Here is a 17,011-nt window from a genome sequence, read left to right as displayed (position 1 = left end):
ACCATACAAGAAAAGTATCAAATAAATCTCAAAATTTAATATTTTTTCAATTTTATGGAACCTTAAAATATAGTCACAACAACTTGTGCTCATTACTTATTCAGAAATTGTACAGAGAACCCATACAACTTGTAGTTTCTAACAAGATTTAAATATCAATAGCAAATGTCATTAGACACGTTGGGCCCTCTTTAAAGTTAAACCCTTTAAGAAACATAATTATCTAGCCACAACTGAGACTAAGTTTTCAACACTAATAAGTTTGTCATTGTTTTTACATTTCACACCACTTAATTCACTGAATTTGAAAATGTTAATACAAATTTTCTCAAGATACATTCAATAAGAAGCATCAAAAACTTATGTATATAGTTGTTTTCACTTTTATTCCTGCTTACTACATACAACTATGTAATCTATTAGGAAGAAGGGAAAGTGCACAATACTCGGAAACAGCATGAGACAAGATACACTTTTGAAAACATTTGAAGTGCAAATATTCTTACCTTCCCCTGCATAATCAATCTGATAGTAAGAATAACTTTGGAGTCTTCCTCATGGAGTGTGGGGGCTTTCTCCAGATCCATGCTGGAGGAGGTGTCCGATGTGTCTCGTGGAATTTTGACTGCTTACAGGACTACGTGTGGGCAGGGAACACTCCACTCAATCTAATGGCTGGGACTCTGGGGCTCTTGGCACGCACTGCAGGCAGGGTAAGCTGGAAAACAGGCGCATATCTCAAAAGGGACGTTTAAAGGTTACGAGCGCTAAAGGTTTGAGGTACGGGCGTTTATTCAGTATAAAGCGAAGCTCAGTATATTAAGTATTTTTATTTACAATCATACCCTGTGGAAAGCGCAACAGAATAGAGGCCGCTAATAAGGATCTAGCGACAATTATACACTACAGTTATCTTGTGCTCTAACTGGTCTAATTGCTGTAATGTGAGCCGGTTTCCCTTCGGCAGGGAGTACCGTTATTGGGGCTAGCTCGCGACATAACCTTAGCGACGCGCCTCATGGCTAGCCGACCGGGATATCGATCCCGTGTAATCCCAAACATTGGAGGAATTTCGTGACTGTCTCTCACCTCATATACTTTTTGCTGAACAATAACAATATAACAAATCTTATCTCTAGTATTATCACCAATATGTGTAAAAATTACACTTATCACAATTTTCTATAATCACATTAAAATTATAAGACTAATAAATCCGACGCAGATGACGCGTCGGTATGAAGCTCGAATGAAACTTGTAGTTGTCATAGACAATCTGTCAAGAATGAAATAGGTAACTCAATTAAATACTGGAAGCCATAAGAGAAAAAAGGATAGAAAGAAAGAGCAAAGTAGCGATAGCTGCGCCTCTGGTGAGCAATTTTGAAACCAACTTTGACAGCACGCTACAGACTAAAATGAGTTATATTTTTCTGTTATGCCGCAGCCGCACATGCGTCTATCGTACGAAGCTTCGTGCTATGATTGCTATGAGACGATAGAGTCTGGCTAGCGAAAGATGAGACTGGAAAAAGGCGGCAAATTCAAAAAATCTACGTATGGCCACAGTATAGCAATATGACATATCTAATATTGCTATACTGTGGTATGGCAACCTTGTCTATAGTCGGAATTATAGTTTTGATACTTGATTATTTATGACAATAATATTACATTTTAGTTTGGATAACTCATTTCAAGAATGAGTTTATTGTTGTTGTATAATTGTTTGGTTAAATTTTATTTTGCAATACATTTCATTGTGTTTTGTTTTTGACGAAAACTCTTGCATGTTTTTATCGGAGTATTAAAACTTCTTCTTTAATACTTACCGTAGGTACATCATGAAATATATTACAAAATATAATTTAACCAAACAATTATCCTCATTTTCTTAAACTAAATAGTCACTACTGTTTCTAAGTTTAAATATAATTTAATTTAAATGTTAAATAATTTCCTATATTATATTATTACTCGCAAGCATAATAGATTGTATTAATTATACTCAAATATGTTTATTTAATACATACTTGTACATGCCTGAAACTAATAACCCTCCCTTGCAAGTTGATTAAAAACCAAGGATTAAGGGGAGATGAAAAAACAACACAGAAAATCAAAGGTTGTGGAATTTTTTTTCGCATTTTATATAAACATTCGAAAGATTGTTTTTATAAAGTTTATTTACAATTGACTAAAATATATAGGTGTCATTTTGTTTGACAACTTTTTGCCATCTTGTTGGTAGGGACACGATCCCATTGCTATAAAAATTTTGGGGCTTCTGATGAAAAAACTGCGACAAGTGGTTTTGGCAGTCCTCTTGTAATGTCAACCTGACCCTGCCTAAGGAATCCTGCAGCGATTGAAACAGGTGGAAATCTGAAGGTTCAAAGTCAGGACTATACGGCGGATGCATTAACACCTCTCAGCCAAACTCCCGTAACCACACGCCTTTATTTATGTGACCTTCTTTTTTAATCCTTTTTAGGGTACAAACACTGACATCTGAAAATATTATGTTCATAAATAAAGTTAGCATTCATTAACAAGGTTGCTTTCAGGTATTTTTTTTGTAACGTTAGGGTCTTACCGGTCTAAGAAGAAATCTCAACAGGGAACTGATTTTGTCTTTAAACACTCCTCTTGGAACATAATATCTCATATTTTATTTATGCTTGATATTTTAACTTGCATAACTGAATCCTTTGCATCATTCATGTTACCTGCAAAACAATAAATTCAATTACATGATAAATAATATTGATTTTAATTAATTGTAAGTGAAAGTATCAAAATCTTTTACCCTGTACTTACCAATGCACTGGGACATTTCATGTAAACAATCTTGTTTTTGTTTAAAAATTGCATCCTTTTCACTTCTTTTATGTTCATATTTACTAATCATAGCCAAATGCAGTTTTCGCAAATCTCTTTTCAAAGTTTTCGTCACGTTTAAAATAGAAAATCACGTAAATCACAGAAATATTTTTCACTTTGACACATAAACACCAGATGCTATAGGTGACACTGACGTTAATGATAGTGTTACCATAATCAGTTTTGGAATAAAAAGCCAGTCTCATCTTTCGCTAGCCAGACTCTAGAATACCATTGTATTGGACGATACACGCAGATCGCCCAATGGTATCGTTGTACAAGCCACGAAGCACTACGCAGGTGCGGCTCGGGCATTGGAAAAAAATAGATTAAAATATAATAATAATAACATTTTAAGGAAAATATTATTATATTATAATATATCGCTATAATATTGCCATCGGAGACAACTAGAGCTCTATTATATAACATATGTCTCTCACGAGAGCTTTTTATTTTTATTAGGTACTTAGTAATGCACTAGTAATTCAGCCATGCTTCAGCACGAATGGGCACCACGGGCTCACAGAAAACCGGCGTGAAACAGCGCTTATGCTGTGTTTCGTCGAGTGAGTGAGTTTAGGAGGCCCTATCCCATAGATAAAGTATTATAGTATAGCTGATATTGTAGTCTTAGCCCGTCATCGCATGGCCATTTTGTGCTTATTTTCATACAAGTAGTGTGCGTTTATTTTCTTGAATATTTGTATTTGTCGATTATTTCGAAGCACATTATGATACAGGAAAGAAAGTCAATTAGTTCATGATATCGATTAACTATAGTTCAAGTGATGAGAATCCATAAACACACGTAAAAAGCTATGCAATTTTTATGGCTACATTTTTAATTGATGTGACATTTTTAGCACTAATGCCTTATATAGCATGAATAAGGGATTAATAAACTTATAAATTATCTATTTAGCTCACAAAAATACCAAAAAAGCCCAAAAAACGTTGTTCAAAACTTACGTATTTTATGTTAAATCCACGTGTTTGAGGCATTCTTTGACCATTTTTAAAGTTTATTATTTAGCGGAACCACAAAACTCAACAATATCTAGCATTAAATGTTCACTAAAAACTTTTATTAACACTTTTATTACATAAAATCTGCAGACCGACTCCTTTGTTGTCCTAGTAAGTAGGACATAACATTACACGCTTTTGACGCTTATACACTGATATAAGGCTCTCTCCAGTCTATAGTACCTCAATGCCCAATCCCCTACTCTATTCCCTTTAGTATCCTCCCCTATCCTATTTCCTACTCCACCCTCCCCTACCCTATTCCCTCTTAAAAGGCCGGCAACGCACTTGCAGCTCTTCTGATGCTGAGAGTGTCCATGGGCGACGGTAGTTGCTTTCCATCAGTTGACCCGTTTGCAAACGAGCAAACGGGTCACCTGAAGCCCCCATATTATGTAAAAAAAATAAACATACTTACTATTTTTCAATTTGCAGGTAAGTATAGTACTTTTTTGGGGTTTATTTTGGCCGCCCTTTACATACAGATAATAGAAAACCATAATATAGGTCCTGACCTAGTTTTTTTGGGAATAAAGGGGGGAATTTTTAAGTAAAATAAGTACATATATAATTTCCACTATGTAACTTGACGTATGATGGAAATAATGGAATATAAAATTCTGAAATATGAGTGATGGACCGGAGGAGAGGCAGACCGAGTTTTTAATTAGTCTTAATATTTATTTGAATAGTGCTGGTTGGTCTTATTGTAAGTATACTTAAAAAAAATATGTGGGGGGGGGGGTTGAACTGCTGCCCCACGCTGAGCCCAAGGCTGGCCACGCCCATGAATCCCAGGAAAGGAGCGCACTTTTTATGCCGGAAAAGGTATTCACGCGCGACATTCGAATTTTAGCGCAACGGAGTTGCAGACGTCATCTAGTAATATTATTTTAATACTATTATAATATTATAACTACTGCTAAGTAACGATAATATTATTTTTATACCTTAAGTCACATTATTAGGTATTATGTTATGATGATGGTCCCAACTAAGTGGTTTGTTTCTGGCAGCCCCGGATCTTCATTTTTTTTTAGGCGGGGCAAAAACTGAAAAATGCCGCCCCACCTACCTACTTATGTTTATTCTCACCTTTATCTATATATTATGACGACCTCTGTGGCTCAATTGGTTGAGTGTGTGGCAGCTCAAGCCGGGGGTCGCGGGTTCGAATCCCGCCGACGAAATAAAAAAAAAAGTTTTCAATGTTCCCGGGTCTGGATGTGTATTAAATATGTGTATAATATAATAAAAATCTTAAATATATGCATAGTATAAAAGTATTAAATATATTTTCGTTGTCTGGCACCTGTAACACAAGTCCTTCAGGTACTTAGCACGGGGCCAGACTGACGTGGTGTGAAGCGTCCATAGATATTATATTATTATTATTATCATCTTTATTTTCACCTTTATCACTTATATATATATATATATATATATATATATATATATATATATATATATGTAGGCTGGAGCCTATAATAGGGCGGCAGATTTAGAGGGGCGGCAAATTTAGCCCCATTTTTTTATCTTACAGAAATAAAAAAACCCACCAAAAACATTTTTTGTAAAATATTGCCGAGACGACCACATAAGGTTTACCCTGTGAAAAAGATATGAGATCTCATGTAGAGCCAATTAGCTTCTGAATCTACACGGCCTAACTCTACTGACCCTAACTTAAACAAATTCTACATACCAGTAAATATGTAAGGTTTCGCCGTTTCGCTACCGCACAGGGTGAAACCTTGTGTGGTCGTCTCAGCAAACATTTTCAAAAAATGTTTTTGGTGGCTGGTGGGATATGATTGTGAACTAAACTAACGTATTGAATTTCAAAGGTCAGTAGAATTTCAAAGGGGCGGCAAAAATTGAATAGCCTACATACGGCAAATCTGTAAATCCGCCACTGAGGGTAGGGTTTAAAAGCGAGCGAGAGTCGGGCGCGTATTTTGAACTATGCCTACGCGCCTCGCGAATAATAAAGGTGCGTGCAGCACGTCTCACTCCGCGCTCAGGGTATTGGTCAAGTTTGATATGGCCATGAAATTGCTGTACCTACTTGTGCTATTATTTATTCCGTGGTCAAAGTTAAATAAATGATGAGTTGTCCATTGGTCCGTAAAGTGTGAATTTGGCCGCCCCCTAAATTTGCCGCCCGGGGCATAGGCCCCGGCTTGCCCCCCCCTAGATCCGGGGCTGGTTTCTGGATAGGTACGGAATTCCTAAAAACGTTATTGCAAAATTTGTTTTCGTACTGTCACACACAAAAGTAGAGATCCATTTCATTCCAGGTAATTAAATTTTTATGTTTAGGAAGGGGACGAAAGAGTTTAACAGCACAAACAGTGATAAGAACATTTCAGTTTATTTGATAGCGTTTTTGTATCTAAGCGCTTTATGTTAGAGGTAGGTTTCAAATCTGGCTTAAAAATTAATTTATCGTTTACACAAAAACTTTTTAAAATTGCAGGAGCTACAGTCATAATATTGATTTATACCTATTTTAGCTACAGTCAACACTCTACCTTTCTACCACAACACGAACAACGGCAACGGCGTACAACAGTTTTTTTTAATGAAATAAGTGGGCAAACGAGCAAACGGGTCACCTGATGGAAATCAACTTCCGACGCCCATGAACACTCGCAGCTCTTCTGATGCTGCGAGTGTCCATGGAGGTGCGTTACCGGCCTTTTAAGAGGGAATAGGGTAATAGGGGAGGGTAGGGATGGGAAGGGAAGGGAATAGGGGAGGGTGGGGAAGGGAATAGGGTAGGGGATTGGGCCTCCGGTAAACTCACTCACTCGGCGAAACACAGCGTGAGCGCTGTTTCACGCCGGTTTTCTGTGAGAACGTGGTATTTCTCCGGTCGAGCCGGCCCATTCGTGCCGAAGCATGGCTCTCCCACGTATAAATTCTACATTCTACAGTAACTTACACATAAGTACTTAATATATATTTTTCTAATCGCAAAAAGTCGTTATAAATCGTAATATCTTATTTATAATATTATGATATTATCTTTCTACGATCTTGGGTCTTTCGTCTTAAAATTATAATTTTAAGACGAAAGACCCAAGTTGCTCTACTATGTTTAATTAGAATAGGTATGCCTTTTTAAAAATCCTTTGCTTGAACTTCCGGTGCAAATAAGAGACCTCAAGAGTCAGTTTTGTATAAGTAGGTAGTTACCTATTGAACACTTTTATCGTTATAGATTTTCTTACTCCGCTGAAAGTATAAAACACCTGTTCTAAGTAGACACTTATGAAGGCGTACGGTAAATATTTGTTAAAAATGCAACGTGTTCCACCCCTAATGGACTTGTTTGTTTGCCGCGGGATCACAGGCGAGCTGTATCTAATGACTTCGCTGGAAAATATCCTCTTTTTTAATGATATTTTATTTTTTGCACTTTGCGGGTTATTCGGATGTACCTATAGATTTTTTTAGACTATTTTGTTTTTATTAAATGTAGTTTTTCGGTTCTCCATACTAATATTATAAATGCGGAAGTGTGTCTGTTTGTCCGTGTGAAAAACAAACAGAACCGACATACAGATGTCATTCTGTCTGTTTGCTACCTCTTCACGCTTAAATCACTGAACCGATTTTGCTGTCTGGCATGAAAATAAGTACTTTGAGTCCCGGAAAACGACTTATGATACTTTTTATCCCGAAAAAATGTACGGTTCCCGCGTGATAAACGAATTTTCACGCAACGGAGTTGCGAGCATCAACTAGTTTCACTTCTTTAAAATAATATGATTTTACGTAGGTATAAGGTACTTAACAGCTAAATGATTCCTAATAATGCCCTAACGAGAGCAATATATTTCTAAATGCTTTCTAACCCTTTCGAGTTTTAACTTTCAAGTTTCCAGGTACATTTATATTGTCAAGTCTCGATGATCGAATCTCCCCAGAGGTCTTGTTCAACGCGACTAATGGAACCACAGCCTTTGCAAATACTCGCCACTGAATAACGCAAACCTTTTCAAGTGCCAATATCGAATATCCAAAGCCCAATTATACTGCTAAGACAAAAAAATGAAATTAGTAACCTATCCAAATCTTAAATTATTATTTAACATTATGGTTTACTTTAAAATTATAATTCCATCTATCAATCCAAGTACTTTAAACTATGTTGTCAGCCGTTTGTCGTTAAAAAATGTCTTTTTACTTTAAGTGTAAACTTAAGAGTACCTAGTATTGGCCATCTAGTTCACAATAATCGCTTTGTTGTTCCCAATGTTGTTCTGTGTATAATTTTACATTTATTAAAACGAATAAAAGACGGCACTGAAAAAGGTTCACATTTTATGAAAATAAAAAGTGTTAACCCGGTACAAAATATTCGTCGAAGCTTTTGATTTGAAATATCTGAAAGTTTCTTGAATAGCGGTCGAATTGGTATTCGTACAATGTTAGCTGGTACCGGTAAAATGATTCAAATATCAGCTGCTTTAGTATTTGAAATTTTATTATAAACCAGACAAAGATTATTAGAACAGCCTAGCAAGTTAACAAATTCATTCGGGAACCATTTTTAATAAGGTTCCTATTTGTTACTTACTTTATTTAGGTACGTCACTAGAAATTTAAAATTACTGCCAACTCTATCTAGTAAGGCGATGTGCAGACGACGGGGCGGGGCGGGCCGGTCGATTTCACCGCGTACGCCCGTCGATGTCTGCGGCTGCCCGCGCCGCGTACACAAAGCACACGCCGTGTGCGTTACTGCATGTAAACTGGTTTGTGTGATCCACGGCGGGCAGCAGCGGACATGCGCCGCCAGTGCCCGCCGGGCACCAGCAGCGCGGTCTTTTGCCCACCGTGTGCGTTGGTAATATAGGATTCCCTTTGTGATATCGTTCGCGGCGTAACTGACCGGCCGCCCCTTCGTCTGAAAAGCGCCTAATGGTAGAATAATAATATGTTTCACGGCGCACAGCGGATGAATGTCAAGGTACTCAACAAGGGCATGCTAGCTGTTATGGAGCAGAGGGGCAGGGAGTGATGATGATATTCAGAAGGAGGCATTTTTTACGATTCACGTCTATCTGTCTGTCCGTCCGTATGTCACAGCCACTTTTAACACCTACTGTTGAACTTTGTAAGCAGGTGTCAAAGTCCATGGACAGCATCAATTAACGCCACTTACTTGAATGAAATTTATCAAAATTGAGCGCAATTCTTGTCAAGCCCATCAAGTACTAAACTCTACATTCCGTAATTCGCTTTTCGTGTAAAAACATTTCGAAATTTCCCGGCGCCAGTAACGGCAATATTCATCAACGTAATGTGTCCATCCCGTGATGACATATGATAAATTTATACCCAATGAATTGGCCAACGTGCTGAGCGGTCGCCGCGCGCCGGTCTACGAAATACGCCGACTACTGACCCATAAATACGATGCTTTATTACCACTTCGCCAGGTAAATAATCAATTATTTATTTCATCGGCATCTCGTACTAGTAACTTATAAAAGATGTCGAAAATGTATTAAAATCAGATTGTAATGACTCTAGCAACATTTTAGAGACTTAAAAGTTTAAGGCTCTAGGTTTTAAGTCTAGGTTGGTAGGGACTCTAATAGAAGGTTAGAACTGCTTATCAATTTACAAAATCAAGTATCCCAAGGCCTTAAAGTTTCGGGTACGCGTTGTTTTCATTCGAAATTCTACTTCTCGTAATTGGATAATGCAGTGGTGGGCTTAGCATGAAATTCATATTTCGTGTATATCTGGTCACTCGGGGATTAGAACCCGCGACCTGTCGGAACAGCTGCCAAGATGCGATTATTACGGCAGTGAAGCATTAAATATTTCTCCGAATTTTCAAAACCTTAACCATTTTATGTAATTACTAATTAAATTATTTTTTTCCGGTTTTTCCGATAAACTTGTAAGTATATTTTTTACTCGTGAAAATTGCATAATTCTTTATTTTATTTTGGTTTTGTTATACCTGTGGCAGTAAGTCTCGACTAAAGTTCTGTAAACTTTTAACGGAAATATTTTTACGCATAAAATAAAATAAATTTCTGCAGTTCCATGAAACATCTAAACATTAAAGAGGGGTAATAGAACTAACATTTATAATATTATACACAGGTCTTTTGAGATGAAGACCTATGTATATTTTAAATGTAAGCATACTGAGTATTGTACATTTCAAATATACATATATTTTAAATGTACATTACTCAGTAAAGTCAGTATGCTCATAGAAATCATGTCAAAGCAACCTTTTCTGCGTTTAAAGAGCTGTTGTTGCACTGAAGTCTGTAAGGTTGAAATAATTTTCATGAGTTATTGTAACAATAATTTACACTTGGCGCCGCGATGGTAGTAAATCGTTTTATTTCCCGATAAAATTTCCGACTGAGCCTAACTTTTAACGTTAAGTAGGAAGCGTTTAGAGTAATTACGTTGAAAATAAAGCAGTTCTTCCAGATTTTGAGCGTTAAAATATATTTCGTCCATAGATGAGAAGAAACGGCGCGAATACGCTATGGAACTTCGACACAAATAGTTGACATGAATTTAATGACGTCATTATTATGAATGCAAGGGTAAAGTAAAGAGCTTGTAAAAATATGTACACCGTAGAATACAACTATGTTGCTAATGGTTCTCCACAATCATGATTTTTTTCAAAATTGCAGCGACCATGTATGTAAAATGATATTCCAGAAAGACAAGGACTACGTGTGTGACAATAATGTCTATGGACGTTTCACACCACGTCGGTCTAGCTCTGTGGTAATAGAAGGACTCGTCGTACAGGTACCAGACAAATAACGTAGGTTCGTCAACTGACTATGAATCAATTTCTTCGACGGTACATGAAAATCGTTCTCAGCATAGAGATGATGCTATTGAAAATGCACTGAATTTGTGTCACTACAATTACTGCTTGCTAGTTGTAACAACTAAAACAATTGGTTTATTGTAACTTCACTTTGAGGTCGCATTCGAATGTATTGTTATTGTTCAGCAAATAAACAACAGTATTTTAATAATGAATTACTAATTAAATTCACATTTGATAGCTCCATTATTGATTTAAATTTACAACTGATATTAATACGTATACTTATTTGAGAGTCAATTATTATGAAATTATAAATGTAATGCTGAAAATACTCACATGTTGCTAGTCCAAGTAATTTTACTCCAGTTTTAATCTGAAACAAATGAAATTTACGTTAAAATATTTAAATTATGGGATTCTAAGTTCAGATTAACAATGAACACTTCGACTCGGAAGTTGACAACTTCCCTTCACAACAGCCAATAAACGCTCGCCCCGCCTAGCGCTGACCAATTACAACGCGGTAAGTTTCCGAATTTAAATTGAAATGGAATTGGGTATCACTCCGCAGATGTCTAAATATTTCTTGTCAAATCTCAAATCTATTTACCTGCCAACTTTCTTTAGTGTGATTGATAAAGTAACCAGTAAAAACAGCAGAGAAGTATAAAATTATCTAGACTAGCTAAAATCCGAGCTTTGTGAGGTCTCGCGTCGTCACACCTTGACTGACTGGTGATAACACATCTACAATCCACATAAGTATAAAAAACCTTGACTGACTGATTATAACACATCCAAATGTAAATAAAAATAACTATGTTAAATGTTTTTTTTAAGCACAAATCAATAGGCGTGATAGTTTTTCCGTAAAATGTAAACATTGTGGCATGTACTACATTGTGTAACCAAAATAAGTGATAATACTTTAGGGTGTGTACGTGTTCCTTGTAGAGAGTTCACTGTGAAAGTAGCAGCGCTGAAAGACGTTTTTTTTTCACTTTTGTATGGGCAAAGGCCCGAGCGTCACGAGTTTCCCCATACAAAAGTGAAAAAAAAATTCGTCTTTCAGCGCTGCTACTTTCACAGTGAACTCTCTACAAGGAACACGTACACACCCTAAAGTATTATCACTTATTTTTGTTACACCCTGTATAGGGCTCGCTTCACTCGCCCTGATAATTAAATTATCTAAGTACGTATTACTTCATAAACACTTTTCCAAAAAGTAAATACATAAAAACACCCACTATTGTTTTCCAAGAATAAGTAAACTTTTGTCGATACAGTGGTACGGCAGCTTACCTACGTCCGGATTTAGAAAGTCGAGTCCCATAAATTTCACACCAGCGAGTGACAGCCTCTCTGAATTACACATTACAAGGTGGGACCGTGGCATAGATAAATGCAATAGAATAAGTTGGGGATACTAGTCTTGATGTTACTATTTATATAGATAAGTATTCTTTACATTTAAGGTTTGTCTCGAAAAGTTTTTATAATATGTAAGTTTTTAAATGTCAGGATAGGCTACGGCCTACCAGCGATATTTGACAGAAATGTTTATAAAAAAAATCTAGGTAACGTACATTTTTAACTTTGGCTAGGGGCCATAGCCTCAAAGTAGTATCTTTCAGATGGCATAATTTTTGGCCTCAAAAATCAAAGTTGATAACTCTATGTTTAATTTTGTTTTCTGAATCTTACAAAAAAGAGACAGGCAGACGGATAGATCGAAACTATAAGGGTTCCTTGGTGACTACGGAACCCTAAAATATAATTTTACAAATAATAATATTATGGCAATATAATTTTTTCGTAAGATGTGAGTTGTGTTCAATAAATTGACTAAATTAGACGCAGAAAATAACTAAAGCGCTAAGTTGCGCCTGGTGTTCAGAATGCTTGATGCAGAGTTTAAAATATGACAATAAAACGCTACTACAAGTTATTATCTATACGTACATACTTACTTACTTACTAATATTATAAATGCGAAAGTGTGTCTGTCTGTCTGTGTATGTGTCTGTGTCTGTCTGTCTGTCTGTCTGTCTGTCTGTCTGTCTGTCTGTTACCTCTTCACGCCTAAACCGCTCAACCGATTTTGCTGAAATTTGGCATGGAGATACCTTGAGTCCCGGGAAAGGACATAGGATACTTTTTATCCCGGAAAAATGTACGGTTCCCACGCGATAAACGAGTTTTGGCGCAACGGAGTTGCGGGCGTCATTTAGTTGAGCTATATATTACTATCAATTTGTAACAATATTAAAGTTAAACTTTAAAGCAATACGAAATTAAGCGATTTGTAGCGCGCCGGTTCTAGTTCGATTTATGATTTATTCTCCCACTCGAATCATTATTTGAATTGAGAATAGAACAGCCCTCTATTAAAGTGGGATTAATATAAGAACGGCCAACCTTCCATTAAGTATTCTCGAAACTAATTAAACTTGATAATCCTCTAATATAGAAAGCTCACTTCTCAAATTAAGTAACCGGATTTTATTCTTTTATCTCCAGTTCTGACGTTTTTCATGCAAATCTTTTGGAACGACAAAGAGATTAAATCTTTTGCATTCCTTCTCTCAAAATGTAGGTACTACGGCTGCTTCGGACAGTTTTTTACAACACTTTGTGTTGCTTAAGTCAGAAATTGTCTGTGGATTACACGATGTCTGTTTGTTTTTTCTCTGCTAAGTCGCTCTCTATTTTGTATGCTTGGCATTTAATTTCTTGCAGGTAGGAAAATTGTTGTAATAAATTTTCTGTTTCCGCTATATAGTTGTGCATTATTTAACCTTGAAAGAAATCCTACTTTACGAGAAAAAATATTTGCTTTAAAGAAGGAAATGAAGGTTTCTTGCACTTCTAATTTACGTATTTCTTAATAGAGAGCCGGTAACGTACTTGCAACCCCTTCAGTATTTCATAAACAATCAAGTATGATCAATTTACTACTTAGCGTCTATTTTAAAAAAAATACTGTCCAGCATGTTTTTTTTTAAAGGAAATAAGGGGGCAAACGAGCAAACGGGTCGCCTGATGGAAGGCAACTACCGTCGCTCATGGACACTCGCAACATCAGAAGAGCTACACCTGCATGCAGCTCTTCTGATGTTGCGAGTATTCCCTCGAACGCACCTGCGTTGCCGGCCTTTTAAGAGGGAATACGCTCTTTTCTTGAAGGTTTGCAGGTCGTATAGGTCCGAAAATACTGCTGGTGGCAGTTTGTTCCAGAGTTTTACAGTGCGCGGCAGAGAGTTACGCGAGAAACGCACGGTGGAAGACTGCCACTCATCAAGGTGATGAGAATGGTACATTTTTCGCGTGGGACGGTGGCGAAAAGTTGCATAATATGTATGGCGTAGCAGAGCCTACGCCGTAGAGCCTACGTCGTAGAGCCTACGTCGTAGAGCCTACGTCGTAGACGGTAGCGGAGGCGTAGAGTTTAGCTACGAAACGGTTTCAAGCATCTACGCAACTTCTATCAGTTTGAGAAATTATTATTATCTAGTAACTAAAAAATATTTAAAATTTTGCCTTGTCTATAAAAATTCATTGAAATGGGTCGACTAAGAATTGTATTTCACACTTGTGTCATCAATAAACCGAAATAAATAGGAGCCAATAAAAACGATATAGGAATTTAACAAAGCATAGGAATAATGTATTGTTGAGTCTTTCTAATTAACGAATCTTTATACAAAAGCCTTCGCTATGAACGAAGCTTAGTCGGTATTTTTTGTGAAAATGCATTAATAAGTCTAGTACGCAGCTGAACAGTCTTTTATAAGTTCCCGCTAGCTTTTGCATCGAATTTTAATATCGAAATTGAAACACCTACGCTGATGAATAAAGCTTTTTAATAAAAAAAAGTATTTTTATTTCATAACAATATAATTTTTGACGCATTAAATTATGAAAATTATAATTTTATATCCATACTAATATTATAAATGCAAAAGTGTGTCTGTCCGTCTATCTGTCGGTTCAGCGGTTCAAGCGTGAAGAGGTAACACCTCTTCACGCTTGAACCGCTAAACCGATTTTGCTGAAATTTGGCATGGAGATACTTTGAGTCCCGAAAAAGGACATAGGATAATTTTTATCCCGTAAAAATGTACGGTTCCCGCGCGATAAACGAATTTTGGCGCAAACGAGTTGCGGGCGTCATCTAGTATTTTATACTATTAGTATGAAGTTTTGGACATGGGTGATAGAAACTATGTTTATTTGTTTTACATAACTTACTTTGACAACAAAAAATATTTTGTCGTTGCGCTACACCCTACAGCCTATTGTACGAATGATATTAATGATCGGTTCTCAATTTCTCATAATACAGAGCAATGCGGCTCATGTCAATGTATGCTTAGATATTATATGCGCTATTGTTGGTCATTGTGATAATAATATGTCGCCGCAGGAATGCGCGTACTTGTGATATCGCATTCCTGATTGATTTGACTGAAATGTCTATTATAACACTATGTGCTAGATATCTAGCTGGATATACGCTGGCCAGCTGCTGGATAGTGAAGATGTTAAATAATAGATGCTTTAAAAAAACAGTATGGGTATATTGTACCCAATGTAGCATGTCAGTAATCTAAAGATACCTTACAAGCTCAATTTTATTTAGACGACCTCTTTGACTCAGTGAATTGCTGTGATTGCCTTTATAATATACCTTTCCCTATTAAAGTAGGAAAATAGTTTTGTATATTTTTTTAATGAAATTAGGGGGCAAACGAGCAAACGGGCCACCTAATGGAAAGCAACTTCCGTCGCCCATGGACACTCGCAGCATCAGAAGAAATGCAGGTGCGTTGCCGGCCTTTTAAGAGGGAATAGGGTAATAGGGGAGGGTAGGGATGGGAAGGGAAGGGAAGGGAATAGGGGAGGGTAAGGAAGGGAATAGGGTAGGGGATTGGGCCTCTGGTAAACTCACTCACTCGGCGAAACACAGCGCAAGCGCTGTTTCACGCCGGTTTTCTGTGAGAACGTGGTATTTCTCCGGTCGAGCCGGCCCATTCGTGCCGGATTTTATTTAGACCTTTTACTCAGTGAATTGCTATAATTGCCTTTATAATATACCTTTCCCTATTATAGTAGGAAAATAGTTTTGTATAATTTGTTTAGGTATATTTTTAAAAGTCACGTAAAAACCTAAGTAATTGAAATATATATTTACCTTTATAGTTATATTTCTGATTATAATAAATTGTTTAAACGATAAATAAATAAAATGGCTCGTTGGTTTTAGGACAGATTCTTGTTTCGACAGATTCTTGTTATGGCAGATTCTTGTTATGACAGAAGTATCACGACCAACAAAAGTAAAAACTACGTATAGTACGGGAGCCCTAGAACAATTTTTTTATTACTAGCAAGCTAACCTGTTAGGGTTCTGCTATAGAGTTCTGTAATCAACAAAACTTGGTTGACTACTGAACCCATAAACGGAACCCTAGCTGTTTTTTTTATGTTGATAGGGTAGTTATATAATTTAAGAGTAACATTGTCCTATAAATAGAACAATCCATATTTTAGGACCATCAATTCAAAGTATGAAATCTCTTCTATCTCTGTTAGCGTAGTCTTACTTTCGAGATTTTTCGCAGATAAAATAGTTGTTCGTCTTATCAAAATGAAGCTACTGACAAAAATTTTGCTTGATAGTAATAAAAAAAAATGTTCTAGGGATCCCGTAAGTAGTAATTTATGTTGGTTTATTTTAAAAATTAAATCTTAAAGTCTTAAACCATTAAAAAAACAAATTCTAATTAAAAAACTGTAAAACTCTGGAATGAACTGTCACCAGCAGTATTTCGGGACCGATACGTCCTGCAAACCTTCAAGAAAAGAGCGTATTCCCTCTTAAAAGGCCGGCAACGCACCTGCAGCTCTTCTGATGTTGCGAGTGTCCATGGGCGACGGTAGTTGCTTACCATCAGGTGACCCGTTTGCTCGTTCGCCCTCTTATTTAATAAAAAAAAAAATAAGAACCCGTCAACAACTGACTGGCGAAAGTCTTAGTCACTTATTTTTTGTGGGGGGTGGACAGAGTAGTAGTGGGTCCAGACAAATTAGAAGTAAGGGTGGACGGTGCGGAAGTGGGGAGGATAATATGGAAGGTGGGGTTGACATGGTAGAGTAAAACTAGTGGGGGCGGACGGTGTGGAAGTGGGGAGGATGGCGTAGAAGAGGGGGCGGACGATGTGGTTGCAGGGAGGATGGTGTGGAAGTGGGGACGGACGG

General features: G+C 36.9%; 1 protein-coding gene across 10 annotated transcripts in view; it reads right to left on the bottom strand.

The window, feature by feature from the left end:
• Positions 1-17,011, bottom strand: part of LOC121727346 (poly(rC)-binding protein 3) — a 177,471-nt gene that overhangs the window by 14,337 nt on the left and 146,123 nt on the right. For 9 of the 10 annotated variants that reach the window (XM_042115122.1, XM_042115119.1, XM_042115123.1 and 6 more), the window contains exons 5-6: positions 11,084-11,120; positions 507-718 (exon numbers count right to left, since the gene is read on the bottom strand). In XM_042115122.1, the coding sequence (XP_041971056.1) occupies positions 507-587 (81 nt within the window). In that variant the 5' untranslated portion in view covers positions 588-718; positions 11,084-11,120. Of the gene's footprint in view, positions 1-506; positions 719-1,089; positions 1,255-11,083; positions 11,121-17,011 lie in introns of those variants that run through there. The other variant, XM_042115120.1, reaches the window with a different exon arrangement.

Source organism: Aricia agestis, chromosome 5 (assembly GCF_905147365.1).
Source record: "Aricia agestis chromosome 5, ilAriAges1.1, whole genome shotgun sequence".
NCBI lineage: Eukaryota > Metazoa > Arthropoda > Insecta > Lepidoptera > Lycaenidae > Aricia > Aricia agestis.
This window is presented reverse-complemented; position numbering and strand designations above follow the sequence as displayed.